Source organism: Hibiscus syriacus, unplaced genomic scaffold (assembly GCF_006381635.1).
Source record: "Hibiscus syriacus cultivar Baekdansim isolate YM2019G1 unplaced genomic scaffold, ASM638163v2 tig00110987_pilon, whole genome shotgun sequence".
Taxonomy (NCBI): domain Eukaryota; kingdom Viridiplantae; phylum Streptophyta; class Magnoliopsida; order Malvales; family Malvaceae; genus Hibiscus; species Hibiscus syriacus.
In genome coordinates this window covers 1,076,563-1,091,556 of record NW_024062941.1, presented here as the reverse complement: position 1 = coordinate 1,091,556, position 14,994 = coordinate 1,076,563, and the positions used below count along the sequence as shown (strand labels likewise).

At 32.8% G+C, this 14,994-nt stretch overlaps 2 protein-coding genes across 2 annotated transcripts; one reads left to right on the top strand and one right to left on the bottom strand.

Moving 5' to 3' along the window:
* Positions 1-2,867: 2,867 nt before the first annotated feature.
* On the top strand, positions 2,868-5,054 carry LOC120148820 (intracellular protein transport protein USO1-like). Its single transcript, XM_039161825.1, has 7 exons — positions 2,868-3,072; positions 3,205-3,243; positions 3,356-3,409; positions 3,519-3,572; positions 4,342-4,395; positions 4,481-4,549; positions 4,822-5,054. The coding sequence occupies exons 1-7, from the start codon at positions 3,025-3,027 to the stop codon at positions 4,930-4,932; spliced, it is 429 nt and encodes a 142-aa protein (XP_039017756.1). The 5' UTR covers positions 2,868-3,024; the 3' UTR covers positions 4,933-5,054.
* Positions 5,055-5,499: 445 nt separating this feature from the next.
* LOC120148854 (probable protein phosphatase 2C 40) lies at positions 5,500-8,661 on the bottom strand. Its single transcript, XM_039161866.1, has 4 exons — positions 8,412-8,661; positions 6,553-7,761; positions 5,917-6,181; positions 5,500-5,680 (listed from the first exon to the last, which is right to left on the bottom strand). The coding sequence occupies exons 2-4, from the start codon at positions 7,753-7,755 to the stop codon at positions 5,553-5,555; spliced, it is 1,596 nt and encodes a 531-aa protein (XP_039017797.1). The 5' UTR covers positions 7,756-7,761; positions 8,412-8,661; the 3' UTR covers positions 5,500-5,552.
* Positions 8,662-14,994: the final 6,333 nt, after the last annotated feature.

Below are 14,994 nucleotides of genomic sequence, written 5' to 3'. Positions count from 1 at the left end.
AGAAATTAAGCCCTAGAAAACTCCCCCAACATGCTGCCCTGGGCCGTCGCCCATGTGGCACATGTGTTGGGCCGGCCCTGTATCTGCCACATACCCTTCCAGTACAACTCCAAAGGTAGATTATCCACAAACAAGGATACTAAACCCTCCATTTCACTCAAATATTAAGAAGTACAATAAATCCACCTAAATGCTATATTCTAACGCACTTCAAGGAAAGAACTTTATTCAAACAGATGAAGAACACTAAAAATAAATCCTAGAAACCGTAAAAATTTGTTTGTAAAAATGGAAAGAGAAAAGGAATTTAAAAATACTCAACACAAGATCCGAATTCAAATGCACCACAAACAGCAGCAAATATTGGAAATTTAATATACATATAATCAGTTCATTAGGCTTTACGGACATGGATTCCAGATCTTCTAACTCTCCCTAACGGCTTTATGGGTAAGCATGGAAGGTTGTTTCCAAAATTTTAATTTTTTTGGCTAGAGTTCTGGGACATGGCACGCAATGGGAAGAAGCTGACAATACTCTACTTTGTAAGTTATTGTTGACTGTGATATGTAGTATCAAAGCTGGCTTTGGGTTCTAGCAACATGTCAATGAAGACAGTATGTGTCACTGTCACATCCCAGAATCGAGGTTAGTTGTTGAAAGTATGAAATTCTGATAAAGTACCGAAAGGATTATCATAGATTAGACAATTATTAAATTTGAAAATAATCATTACGAAAAATCAAAGGTAACAAGGGTAAGAAATACTTGGAAAATGTTTTCGGATTAGTTAGGATAAAAATCAGACTTTAAAGTAGGGATTAAATTGAAAAGAAATTGCAAAATTAGTTTTAATTGTGAGCATGGACTAAATTAAAAAGTAGGTGTTAGGATGTTACATATTGTATAATTCATATATGGTGTTAGGAGGTTACATATTGCATAATTCATATATGGTGTTAGGAGGTGTTAGCTTAGCTACACTATTTGGAGTTACTTGGCACATGAACACACATAAACTAGAGCTTAGATGAATATACAAGGGCAGGTAAGAAATATGCGTATCCTCTGAAATCCGTAAATTTTACTTGGGCTATTTGAAGATTATTTCTGTATAAGTATGCTTATATGATGGTTTTAACAAAAAGCAATATGAAATAAATATGGTAGAATATATATGATAGGATAAATGAACATATTTTGTAACATAGACCATAAGTGTTGATTCATGCATGTGTGGAATGAAGTGGATATAGATATGGTAAATGGAGGCTTGCATGATGGTTAAAGTGGCTTAGCATGAATATTGCACTTATGAGTTGTTTGTTGCTTATTCTTTGCATGTTTTTCCCTTGAACGCAAATTAAATCATTGTAAGCTTGGCATGTAGCTCTTCATGCTTAGGTAATTAGAGGTTAAGGAGCTAGGAGAGATGTGGCATCGGCACCAATCTTAGCTTTACTTACCGAAATTGCAATAAGTATCTTTACTTCCTAAATGATGTGGTATAAGGGTAACATGAAAAAGACTTTGTGATTTGTTTCAAAGTGTAACATGGTCTATTTGGTACATTTTGAATTGTTTGGTACTTTTGGAACTTGGTTTTGCAAGATTGATGAATGATTGCTATGTTTTTGTATTGTTTCCAACCATGATATTTTGGTGATTATGCTAATTTTGAAAATATTATGTTTCTCTTGATTTGGATAAGTTTAAAATGACATTTTAAGCAAATGCAATTAGCTGGTAAGGTTAAATGACAAAAAATGCACATAATGTCGAGACATTAAAAGAGAGAATGATGTTTATTTTGTGTTTTGTTCATCAATCATATTATTATACATACAAATATAAAGCTTCTATGATAGGTAACACAATATCTTACATTTTAGCCTATAAATATATAACAATCTGAAAAATAATTTCTAGAGTAGATGCTTAAAAGTTTTCAGTTGACATCTCTCCTCTCCCCTATGTTGTACGTTCAATACTCATTATGAGTGAAATTCCCCTCCCCTTCCCTTAGGTAGAAATCGTTAAAAAATATGTAACAATCTCCCTCAAGTTGGAGTATAAATATTAATCATGATTAACTTGTTATATCAATTTGGGTCATATTGAGAGATTTTTTGAAATGTCTTTTTATTTTTCAGTTTTCATACAATCAACAATAATTAGTCATGTTGGATGTTTCAAACATGAAATGACAATCAATCTTGATGTGTTTCATTTGTTCATAAAAAACTTGATTAGACAATTAATCTTAATGTGTTTCGTTTGTTCATGAAATACTTGATTAAAAACGAAATGAAGTGTAACTTGATTATCATACCATAACTTTATAGGAATTGAATCATTAAAAACGAAATGAAGTGTAACTTGATTATCATACCATAACTTTATAGGAATTGAATCCTTATTTCCTATTCCATTCAAAAGTTATTATACTATATGATTTCATACACAGACTTAGTCATAATTCAATCATTCCGAACTTGATCATGAGATCATATTATGTTTCTTATTTTTCCCTAAAATCAAGTTTCATCTAACAAAGCACAATATCATAAAGTGAATCTCATACTTTCCTTACGTCCTACAATTTTAATTGGGAAAGTGCTAAAAATCAAATCTTTTAACTACATGGAAATTTTGAAAAGAATGTAAATCTTAAATGAAAAAAAAAGTAAAGGTGCAACATTTGCATGATGTTCATAAATTATCCGTCTTTGAAAGTAAAACAACGTTCAAAGATCTGCAATTTGCCCGCTCAAACACTCCCCAATTCCACAAATTCAAAATCAAGTTCATCAAACCCCATTTTCTTTTGGAAGAAATCTTTCATTATCACCTTTCTATTTTCTTCCAGTTTCCAGATCTACATGAGAAACAACAAGTCACTGTTAAAAGCTTGAAATATACTTCTTTTCTTCTTCTCAACACATCGAAAGAGGATATAAAGAAAAACCCAAAGCTTAAAATCAAATCAATTCATAGAATACTCTCTGTTTCTAATTGATTCGAATGGCATCCTCTGATTCTACTCCTCCTCTTCCTGTCGCTCCACCTCCTGTATTTCCTTTTCCCAGTTTTGTTTTTTTTCTCTATTTCTTGCTATTGGTTTTTCGAGTTGTAGTTGAAGATCTTTTTCTTTTCTTTACAATATTAGAAATGTTAATGGAATTTTATGTACCCATTTTACAGAACAAGGAGAATATCACTCCAGTAGGTTCAAAAATTGCAGTAAGTTTTGGATTTTCTTTTTTTTTTTTCTGTATCTAAATTTTCTTTGTGGAAAAATGGTACTTGCTTGATTTGATTCATTTCTAATTTGTAATTTGATCCGGGGTTTTAGGAATTGAAAGAATCAAGGACTGAGCTGCTCAATAGAATTCAAGGATTGAAACAGGTCATTCTGGAAAATATAAATTTTTTATTATTATTTTACAAGTTTTACATTGTCCTTATTTGGGGTTATATATATTTCGATTCTGAGTTTGATCTTTCTTTCCCTTTAGGATCTGAAAAATTGGAGGTCAAAACTGGACACCCAAGTTAAATTTTACCGCGATGTACGTTCAGTATTTTTGCTTTTTATCTCACAAAATTTCATGGATTCTTTTCATTCTTGTATGTTTATTCATGCTGAGATTGTATGAAATCTGTGGTAATGTTTGTTTCATGTTATGCTAGTTATGTAGTTAACAGTTTGAGTTGCTAAATCTTTTACTATCAAGTGAAAGCTCATGATAAAATCTGTATGTGGGTGTTTGTTTCCTGAGAATGTAATATCAAATTGAGTGGGAAATCTGGCTTCAAACACTCAAGTACCCTGGTTTAAAACTTTCTTCCTTTTTATATTATTGTACTAATGATGTTGAGTTTGCTTATATTTTGTTTGCCCTTTGCTGCTCGTTGAAGTCTTGTTTCATATGATTTTTTCCTCTTCCTACTTAATGGTTGGGACCTATGTGGTTGAACTCTGCATATTCTTCATTTGCATTGGAGTACGTCTTGACACATATTCGGATATAAACACGAGGTTGCGAATGTATGATCATCCAATTATATAAGAAAACTGTTTAGAAAATGAGCACACCTATATTGGTCTCTTATCTAGTATCCAGCTCTTATTTTTCCTGTCTGATTCACACCAGTTGACGCCGCGGCTCTCAAGATTTGTGTCGTCATTTGAAGAAATTGATGGAAGAACTGATTTTTGACTAAGAATACTTATAATCAAGCAATAAATTGTCTCATTGCAGCTTTGGTTAGGTATCTCAATCAATAATACCTTTTGGTGCTGTCATTTCTTAGGTTAATTTGCATGTATTCTTGCAGGAGCTCACCGAACTGAAGAAAACACTTAATGTTGAAGTGGAGCAACTCCGTACAGTAAGTTCTTCACTTAAAAGAAAGGTTTTTCGTGCTGAAATGAGGGAAATTTAAGTTATCTAAAATGTTTCATTCTTAAAATAAGGAATTTCAAGAACTGAGGAACACTCTACATCAGCAACAAGATGTTACTGCCAGCTTAAGAAATTTGGGGGTCAGTTTAATTTCAAACTTTTGCTTACATTCCTTACACCTATGATAGCTTCAGACTTTTCATTTTCCTTGAGTACTCAAATTCAATATCACATATTCCGATACGTGGTATAAGGAAAAATAGACGAAAATGAACATAACCATGTTAAACATGTACTTGTATCCAACACTCTCGAGTCCGAGTAACATAGGCTTATGCTACTTGTTTTCCATGGTCTATGTTTTTAGAAACCAGAATCTGCTCCTATGTTGAACCATTTGGAACTTTTGCAGCTGCAGGATGTGTCAGAGGGTGCGAAAGAGGCCGAAGATGGTAAGGTTGAAGGAAAGGATGTTGAAATGCATACTTTACCCATAAATGAAAATGGCAAGGAAGTGAACTAATAGAATGTGAATTCTTGTACTTATTACTGCTCTATGAGTTGTTGTGAACTACTGTCATGTTTCTTAGGTTAAAATTACTAGTCTATCTTGTTTTCTAGCTGAAGAAACAGCTTTCATATGAATTTATTGGTATGGTATTGGCATTTACCATGACCATGATGAAATGAAACCAAAACATTCTGAGTCACGTTGTCCGGTTTCAGCTTCGACGTTAATATTTGTCTTCATTAAAACATGCTTCCTCGTTGAATTGGTTCAGCCAATTTGATTCGGATTTGTTATTGTTATTATTGCATTTTATTACTCACAGAGATCAAAATGCCATTCAAAGAAAGCTAGTAAGAAAGATGATGGAAGCATGAACAAGCAACTTTCAAAAGAATAGTGTCAATTCTGTAAACAAATCTTCTGATTATTCATATGGTAGTACTTGAAGATGATACTTTAGAATGTGTGGTGAAATGTCAACGAAAAATGAGAAGACTCAACTACATATTTACATCAAAGACTCTAATGCATGGTTTTAAGTAATACAAAATTTTGTCTGTAACAAATCCAGAGAATTTATCCGAATTTAAGCTATATACAATTGAAAAATGTGCAAAGCTTTGACATTAAATTCACACACAGGTTGATGCCTTGGAAGTTCGATGATTCGTCCCGAGAATAATCACGATAACAGTAACATCATCATGGTATTTCCTTCTCCTACCAGCTGGAATATTCATCAGTTCTTCCTTGCTGAAACCTGTGATGGTAAAGTTCATGTCTTAGAAATTCCAGTCCAAGAATAAACGAATGCACAGCTGAAGTTAGGAAACATGCATTTTGGTTTTGCTGTATGTTCTTTTATACAAGACCGAGTGTGTCGATGAACATAAAAACAGGTGGTGAAAGAAAATTTAGTTCGTGGTTCAAATGAGATTAGGACAAAAGCTTAAATCGGTCATGGGAAACAGAAATGAAATTTATTAGAAAATTTACCTGCAGATTGAGCTGCTTTTATTAGAAGCTGCTCCACAAGAGATTTGGCAGGATCACCGTAAGGGTTGCTTGAGATGTAAGAATGGACAAGCTTTACAGCCTCTTCATTACTGTAGAAGTCAAATAAACCGTCGCTACCAACTATAACAAAGTGATCAGATCTTGACACTTTGTGCACATTCAGTGACGGTTCAGTGGAGATATATGGGGGACTAACGAGGTTATGAACTCGAAGAATTCCCATCAGAGCATCATTCAGTTTTTTCTACAAGGAATAACAAAAATGGTATGCTTGTAATGGTAAAGACTGGATCAGCAACAATAAGATGGGTTATATAACAGTTGGCATTTAGCTTGCTCATGTATAAACCATTCAGGGATTGCAGAAATAGTAGCAACCACAATTTAAACAAGGCAGATCTGATATCATTTGTTTGATAACTTGGCCATTATTTCCAAGTCTTGAACATTAGTTTCCAGGGATGAAGTAAAAGTGGTATAAAGATTAGGAATACAAAGCTGTCATGCTCGGGTCAGAGAAATACGGCCTAACTAGCATGCAGTGGTTCTTCTCGAGAGAGCAAATTTAGATGACAAAAATACACGGAAATTGTAATGAGAAATAAGAGCACCTACCTTTTTCAAGTAACCTACTCCAAATGCGCGAGTGACCTTCAGTTTTCCTTTCACTTTTCCCGCTACTACGGGCATAGAGTCATCAGGATGCTCATGCAAGAGTCTAGTTCTTTCAACCTCGTTATCAACAGTGTGACTATCAGTCAGCTGAACAGCTTTCAACCTTTCACTCTGATCTGTGTGATTGGAGTCATCATATGTGGCCAATACAGCTCGGCTGTCACCTAAATTGAGTGTATACAAATCGTCCCCATGAAGAAAAACAACCAAAACACAAGATCCTATTGATACTAAATCAGGACGGTCCTCCATTTCCAGCTCTACCATGTACAAGAAATCACTCTCGGCTTGACTTAGAGCACGTTGGAGGCTATCAAGCACCCCGTGCCTAAATGAATCGGATGATACTTCCACTTTACGATCTGCAGTTTTCTTCAACAAGCTTTCAGCGCTCATATACCTTTTGGCGTCAACCCTAGAATGAGTTTTCTCCTTGTTACCAACCGTGATATCATCATGAAAATATTCAAAATATCCATTTGCAGTCGAACCATTGGGTGATCTGGGGACATCCTGCTTTGATTCCCGGTCTAGTAAACTAAAATAATATATTATAGTTTCATATAATGTCCCAGCTAGAAAATCAGCTGCATCTCTCCCATTAAAACCATCATAGATTGCACAAAAGAGCCACCCGTTCTCTTCGGAGCACACAGCTTGAACCCTGTCTTCACCGGCGGCTCCACCTGCAACTTGTACTTCCATTGCATTAAGGAAACTATCAGTCCTAGAAGGAGCACTCATCGGTCTCAGTAAAAACAAATCAGTATCAGGTGAATAAACTGGACTTGGTGGACTGCAACTTAAGTTTGAGACACTGCTTTGCAGAGAAGATGATAATATATCCAACCTTGCAAGAGATGACGAAGAGGGAACTCTACGAAATGAATTAGGGGAATCCAAACTAGGAAGAATTTCAGCTCCAATCACACCATTACAGATATTCGTGTTGGCTAACGTAGCATTGGCACTTAAGGCAGCACCCGACAAGCAAGAGAAACTGCCGTTCCTAGGCAGTTCACTTCTAGACCAGATTTCACGCACATTAGGAGCGCTGAAAGGAATACCTTTGGGGCTGCTACACTGATAGCCAAAACTAACCTTAATTTCCCCTTCGGGATTAATGAAACTTTCTCCTTGCATTATAGTCTGAAATTGATTAAACATCTCCATTATGTAATTTTACATAGAAAGGGCGCAAAACAAGCACGACAAGGACCGAAAATCAATACAAATTTCAGTAATTTCATCTAAATCCTGCATTTTACATAAAGAAATCTGACGAACATCTCAAAAGGCGACAATCAGAAACCGATGTTACTAAACACAAAACTTCAAATACAAGAATTAATCATTCCTTTTGTTGCTAAAACTAAACAATTTATAAATTCATCTCCCGATCAACAGGACATTATTATGAATCTTAAACTATAATACAACGAACTGATCTGAATCATGACCATATCATTAAAACCCAATTCCATATATAAAAAATGTAATGATTCTCAATTACTAACATAAGGGGTGAAGACTAAAAACATATAAAGAAGGCCTATCTTGTGTACTATTCAACAACAAAACAGAAGAAAAAAAAACAGTGACAATACTAATTAAAAAATACTACTTTAATCGAAACAACACAATGAACTTCAACTAGAAGTAACCAGTTCAACTAACACAACACAACACAACAAAACATTAAAATATTGAATTAAACAAAAAGAGTAGAATAAAAAGAGAAACTTGGTGTTGAAATGATAACAAAAACTACAAGAAACACAAAAGAAGAAAAAACCCACCAGCGCGTTTGGATCAACAAGGCAAACAAAGGCAGAAAAGAACCATAAGTGTCGAGTTTGAGGGGGAAGAGAAAGTAAAGGGGAGATTTGGGATTGAGTGGAGAATCTGGAAGAGGGAAGAGCGTGCTGTGCGTTGGTTCAAAGGAAAATTGGATGGTAGGGAAAGAAAGGGTCTTTGTTTCTCTCTCTGTGTGCGCTAAATTTGGAGGAATTTTCTTTTTTATATATTTGTTCCTTAATTTTCCCTTCTTTTTTGTTCGGCTCTGCTTTTATTAGCTTTCCCGTCAGATTCACTATTACAGGTACAATCAGATTTGTTACCATTTGTCTACCAACGACTTTTCAAACATTTTAAATTTAGTATGAACTGAAACACCTTAGTAATAAATAAATATTATTATTTTTAAAGTTCGAATTTAAACATTATGAATGATGAGATATTAACGATTAATATCAAATGATTGAGAGTTATTTTTAAATAGATATTATCTTTTTAGTTATCTAATATTAATAAAAAAAAACATTTTAAACTTGGCTTAAATCATGATTTAGTCCTACTTTATATCTTCTTTTCATATTTGTATCTAAACTTTCTTTTATAAAAATATACCCAACTATGTTTTCTTCCTCAAATCGCCCAAAATGTTACTTTTGTTTTTAGTGAAGGCATGGAAATCATAAGGTTTAATACATTTTTTAAGTACCTAAATTATATTTTAAATTGATTTTTGATATTTAAAGAATTTTTTGTTAAAAATATATGTCTAATATTTTATTTTAAAAAAATAATTAAGTGACACTTATCATGTTTATATTTTTTAAATAATATTTTTAAATAATATATTATTTTAAAAAATCAAAAAAATATAAACATGACACGTATTATTTAACGGGATTTTTAATGGTAAACACCTAAAAATGTAATTAAGAAAACATTAAACATCTATTTTTAACGAAAAATACTTTAAGCACCAAAAGTTAATTCGATGTATAATTTAAACACTTAAAAGTGTATTAAATCAAATAATAATGTCTCAAAATATTTCTAATATTTGATTGAACAATCAATTTGATTCATACTTTTATAGTATTTTATGTTCAATATTTTATTTTGGGACAAAAAATCCCTTTGGATGAAATCGTTAGTCACACTTGAAAATGACCTAGTGGGAACAGTTGGATCACAATGCTAATCGTCTAATATGATATATTCACGTGCGAGAAAGTGATCACATGACATGTCATTTTAATAAAAATAATAATTATAATGTAATTAACTACAACTAATCAGGCGATGTATTGTGTTATTATTTGGTTGGTTTAAGGGGGGAAAAAGAAAATCAAGAAGTGAGAGAAGAGAAATTAAATCCAAACTTGATGGTTATAGAATCAATTCCTAATCACCACATTAATCAACTAATTTAAAATTATTCCATAAAATATAGAGTAAAGTAAATAATGGTATATCGATTATAAGATATTGTTTTATTAAGTCTCCGGAAATTAAAAGTTATAAAATAGTCCTTCGACTATAGGACGTTGCTTTGTTGTGTTTCTCGACTAATAAAAGTTACAAAATGGTCACTCGACTATTCATATATTTTAAACTCGTCATTTTCCACTAAAGAATTAACGACAGTCTAAGCTAGACGTTAAATTGTTGATTGAGATATGATAAAATTTGATTAATCAAAAGCTATATTTGATTAAATTTTACTATATCTGATATATAATAATTAAATTGAGTTTTAAAAAAATAAAAATAGAAAGTAAGATTTAGATTTTTATATTTTTAAACTATATTTATTTTTTATATAAATTCATTAAATTAATTTTTAACATAATTAATGTTTTTAATTTTTTATTAAAAATAAAGTGTACAGCTCAATTATTAATTAAATTTAAAAAAGATTTCATTTAAATTTTTTAAAATAATTTCATATATGAAAAAAATAAAATCTTAATATAATTATTAAAAAAACTCAATTATTAAGGTTTTATTTTTTTTCATAAATGAAATTATTTTAAAAATTTTAAATGAAAATTTTTAACTTAATTAATAATTGAGATGTACACTTTATTTTTAATAAAAAAATAAATTATTAATTATGTTGAAATTTTAATTTAATGATTATATATAAAAAAATTATAGATTTTAAAAATAGAAAAATATAAATCTAATTTTTTATTAAAAAAACTCAATTTGACGATAGTATATACGAAATATAGACTTTGATTTGGTAGCTAAGGTGCTTAAATAGCCCTTAAATTCCTACGACTAAATCCACCCACAAGTATGTTGCTCCCTTTTTTCTCTATCATTACTTATAATAGGTTATATAAAAAATGTTGTAAACCTTTAACAATTGAGGCTCTTAGCCCAGTGATTTAGACGTGCCTAGTAAATACTTAAGTCTAGGATCCAAACCTCCGGTTGCATAGTATTAAATTAAATAAAATCAATATTTTTAAAAAAAAAATCCTCCAAATTAGTGTATCACTACCTAATTGGAGATTAAATCTTTTTAATTAAATTAAAATTAGGAATAAATTGATAGAATGTATAAATATTGTAGACCAACTGTATAATTATATCAATTTTGTTAACTGCCATGCCAATTAATGGCTGGTGGCTTGATTGAAATATATAAATAGTTAGATGGTCTAATTGACAAAATCAAAACATCGATGGTTAAAGTGAAAAAGAACAATAGTTTATTGGTCATACAAGTAGATTACCCTGTAGACACCCGTTTTTGTTCGGATTTTAATTATAATTATTATCACTATTATTATTATTATTATTATTATTATTATTTCTAATAATATTTTTATTTTATTTTACATGTTACAAATTGTCCCAAACTAAATTACATAGGCCCAACCCGAAGCCCAACAAATCCCAAATTAAAAAATATCATCAGCCCACTGATTCAGGCCTGAGAATTGAAGCCCACCCGGATGATCAAGGAACAGGCCCAACCGAAACCCACTTTGGAGCCCAAACAGCTAGGGTTTTTGACCCTTAGATCCAACCGCCTCTAATCCTAGCCGTTGGATTTGATTGAGATCCAACGGTCCATAGCCGTTCATATTTAGGGTTTTTTACCATAAGAGAATATGTCGCAATCAGTGGATCTGGACCGTTCAATGGAGCGCGTGTGATGCACATGCCAACCCTTTGATCTCCCGCCGCTCAAGCCGAGCCATGCCCAGTTCCTATCGCCGCAACCGTCGTTTCAGCCAGATATCAAATCAATCAAGGGAAAGGAAAATAGTCAGAGGAAAAACAAATACAAACACATATTTGTACCAAAAGTAATCCTGAGAAAATCAGGGCCCTGTCACAAGCTAAAATAGGGTACTCAAAGCCTATCTTCTCGGTAGCAGCAAATCATCACCAAAATCAACGAGAAAAGAAGATAAAAGAGAGGAAGAGCAGAAAAAAAAATTGGGGGGGGGGGGAAAGAGAGCAAGAAAAAAATATTCGAACACAGAAAAAAGAAAAGATTCGAATAGGAAAAAATAGAAGAGGGTTTCCAAAAAAGAGAAAGAAATAACAAAAAAAGAGAAAAAAATCAAAGAGGGAAGTACCTTACCTCGGTTTGTAGCATCGGATCGTCGGATCTTTGAATCTTCGAAAGGTAAATCCTAGACCTAGGGCTCTAGGTAGAGTTTTAGGTTAAATAGGGTTGGGTTTCAAGTTAAGGAGGATGAAAAGAGTGTTTGGGGGAAGTTCTGTTTCTTTCGGCCACCGGTGAACGATGTCCTCCTCCTGCCAACGAAGGCAAGTTAAGAGAGTTTGGGAAACTCTCTCTCTTTCCCTTTCTGAAACCAAACAAAAAATGAAGAAATGATGATGAATAACCCTTTAATCGAGCTTATATATCACATACAAAATGACGTAGTTTTGAAAGGAGGTGGGTTTGTATTTTAGTGTGTAGGTTAATCACGATTTTAGTCCCTCTATCTTTGTAAATTTACCCTTTGGCTATGGATTGAAGTATTATATTATTTTGTTTTGAGTTGTTGTAACACCCCCAACCCATACCCGACCCGGATACAAGTTCGAGATGTCACATTACCTTTTTGAAACCATATACTTATACAAAATAATAGAAAATTTAAAACTTATATTATAAAAGCCCATAATTTCCATCAGTTTAATACAAAAACTCAAAAAAAATAATCAGAGCATACACAACTTAAACTTTTAATTACATGAACAAAATAACCTAATGTATAAGTTGCTTTTGATATGATATTTGCAGGAGTGATGATGTCCTAACTGCTTATCCCTGCTCGTCTACCTTCTTGAATCCTACGTGTGAAACACTCACACGCTAAGTCATCGACTTAGTGAGACATAATATGTAATGATACTATAATGATATGAAATTCAATGCATTCATTTATTTATTTTGTGCAATATACATAACCATGCATTCCATAGATAAGTTATCAAAGTAAATATTATGAATTCACATTAATACTTTCAATAGCCCATGATAAAACACTGAGAACTTAAGGTATATGAGTTCATTGAGGTTGTGCACAAATGATATCACCAAAGCTCGTATAAATGCACCGAAGTGCCACGTAGAATTGCACCGAAGTGCCGTGTAGAAATACACAGAAGTGCCATATAAAATGTCTATAAGGACCACATAGAAATCTCCTTAAGAACCATATACATATTCCAGGGACCAAATATGTGTCTTAAAAGACCTCATAAATGTTCCAAAGGATACATATATGTCCCGAAAGACCACGTAGACCCTCGACTCTTAGCATACCAATTATACCTATAGCTCTCATCTAAATAACATTGGCTTTTACAATTCACATAGTTTATTTCTCATAGACATATAATTCATTACCTTTTATCACATCGCTTAGGTAATTTCTCATACATATTCACATAGATTATTGTCGTATGATGCATATCATGGAAGTTTATGTAATGTATCATATCATGTAATAAATTCATGTATAAAATAGGTGCGAGCTAGACTTATCCCAAGTCTAGTTCAAATATCCTACTATAACCATTCTATACATATGCACTCACCTATATCTCTTTGTCATTCTCTCGATCAATCTTACTCGTCACTTGTTCTGGAACTCGTTTATGCTCAGTATCTACATAAATACAATTTCCAAGATAATTGTCAGAATCCTAAACATTATAGCTCGATCCTAATAACTGAACTATTTAATGAACATAATTCATATTTTCCCTTTAAGTGGTATCGGTATCCTAGGTACAGTACTGGTACTTCCTTTATAATGGTATCGATACCCTACTTGGGTATCGATACCCAAATTAGATTCGGTGTTTTCATTCCAACAATGGTATCAATACCTACCTTTATGGTATCGATACCCATGGTATCGATACTACCCCTTCCGATATCGGGTATCGATACTACCCTTTCCGGTATTGATACCTCATGAAGATGTTGTCTAAAATGGTCTTATGGTATCGGTACTGTTCATGCAGTACTGATACCTACACAACATAATAGTCTATAATAGCTGTGTAGTATCAGTACCCATTCATCTGGTACTGATACTCCTTACCCAGAACAAACTTCTTTCACCCAAAAAATCATCAACACTTCACTCAATTTCCATATTTAAAATACGATAATAACCTGCAAGTCCAAGAAAACTTCGAACTTCGGACACATTCTTTAGAACTTCCCATTTCAAAATGGCTTTTATCTTTTGAAGATACATCTGAATTCCATCTTCCGAGATCACATGCCCCAAGAAAGTTACTTCATTTAATCAAAACTCACATTTAGATAATTTGTCATAAAGCTTCTTATCTCTTAATGTTTGTAAAACTACCCTCAAATGTGCACTATGTTCTTCATTGGACTTCAAGTACACCAATATATCATCAATAAAGACAACTACAAACTGGTCCAGATAAGGTTGAAATATCCTGTTCATGAGATCCATAAAAACAACATGTGCATTAGTTACTCCAAATGTCATTACGATGAACTCGTAATGACCATATCTCGTTCTAAAAGTTTTCTTCAGAATATCCTTCTCCTGAATCTTCAATTAATGGTAACCAGAACGTAAATCAATCTTCGAGAATATTGAAGCTCCCTTTAATTGATCAAACAAGTAATCAATTCTTGGGAGGGGATACTTGTTCTTGATAGTCACCTTATTGAGTTGGCGATAATCAATGCAGAGACACACTGGAGCTCCACAAGGAGATACACTTGGTCGAATAAATCCATTATCTAACAATTCTTGTAATTGATTCTTCAACTCTTACAATTCTTTCGGAGCCATACGATAAGGTGCAATTGTAATAGGAGTTGTTCCCGGCATTACTTCAATTTGAAATTCTACCTCTATATCCGGAGGTAATCATTGAAACTCCACAGAGAAAACATCAGGAAACTCTCTGACTATCGAAATTTCGTCTAAACCTTTCTCTTTAGTTCGGTTATCAATCACATTTGTAAGAAAACCCTGATATCCCTGTATAAAAAATTTCTTGGCCGACATTGCCGATATTACATTTGCTAAAGGATTAAATGTTTCACTGATCACA

Excerpts from the sequence above, each read along its gene's own strand:
- LOC120148854 (XM_039161866.1), bottom strand. The coding sequence starts at position 7,755 with ATGCAAGGAGAAAGTTTCATTAATCCCGAAGGGGAAATTAAGGTTAGT. Across the intron at positions 6,182-6,552 it reads GAGTAGGTTACTTGAAAAAG|AAAAAACTGAATGATGCTCT; the intron begins GTAGGTGCTCTT and ends TATTCCTTGTAG. Across the intron at positions 5,681-5,916 it reads AAAAGCAGCTCAATCTGCAG|GTTTCAGCAAGGAAGAACTG; the intron begins GTAAATTTTCTA and ends TTACCATCACAG.
- LOC120148820 (XM_039161825.1), top strand. The coding sequence starts at position 3,025 with ATGGCATCCTCTGATTCTACTCCTCCTCTTCCTGTCGCTCCACCTCCT. Across the intron at positions 3,073-3,204 it reads TTCCTGTCGCTCCACCTCCT|AACAAGGAGAATATCACTCC; the intron begins GTATTTCCTTTT and ends CCCATTTTACAG. Across the intron at positions 3,244-3,355 it reads CAGTAGGTTCAAAAATTGCA|GAATTGAAAGAATCAAGGAC; the intron begins GTAAGTTTTGGA and ends CCGGGGTTTTAG.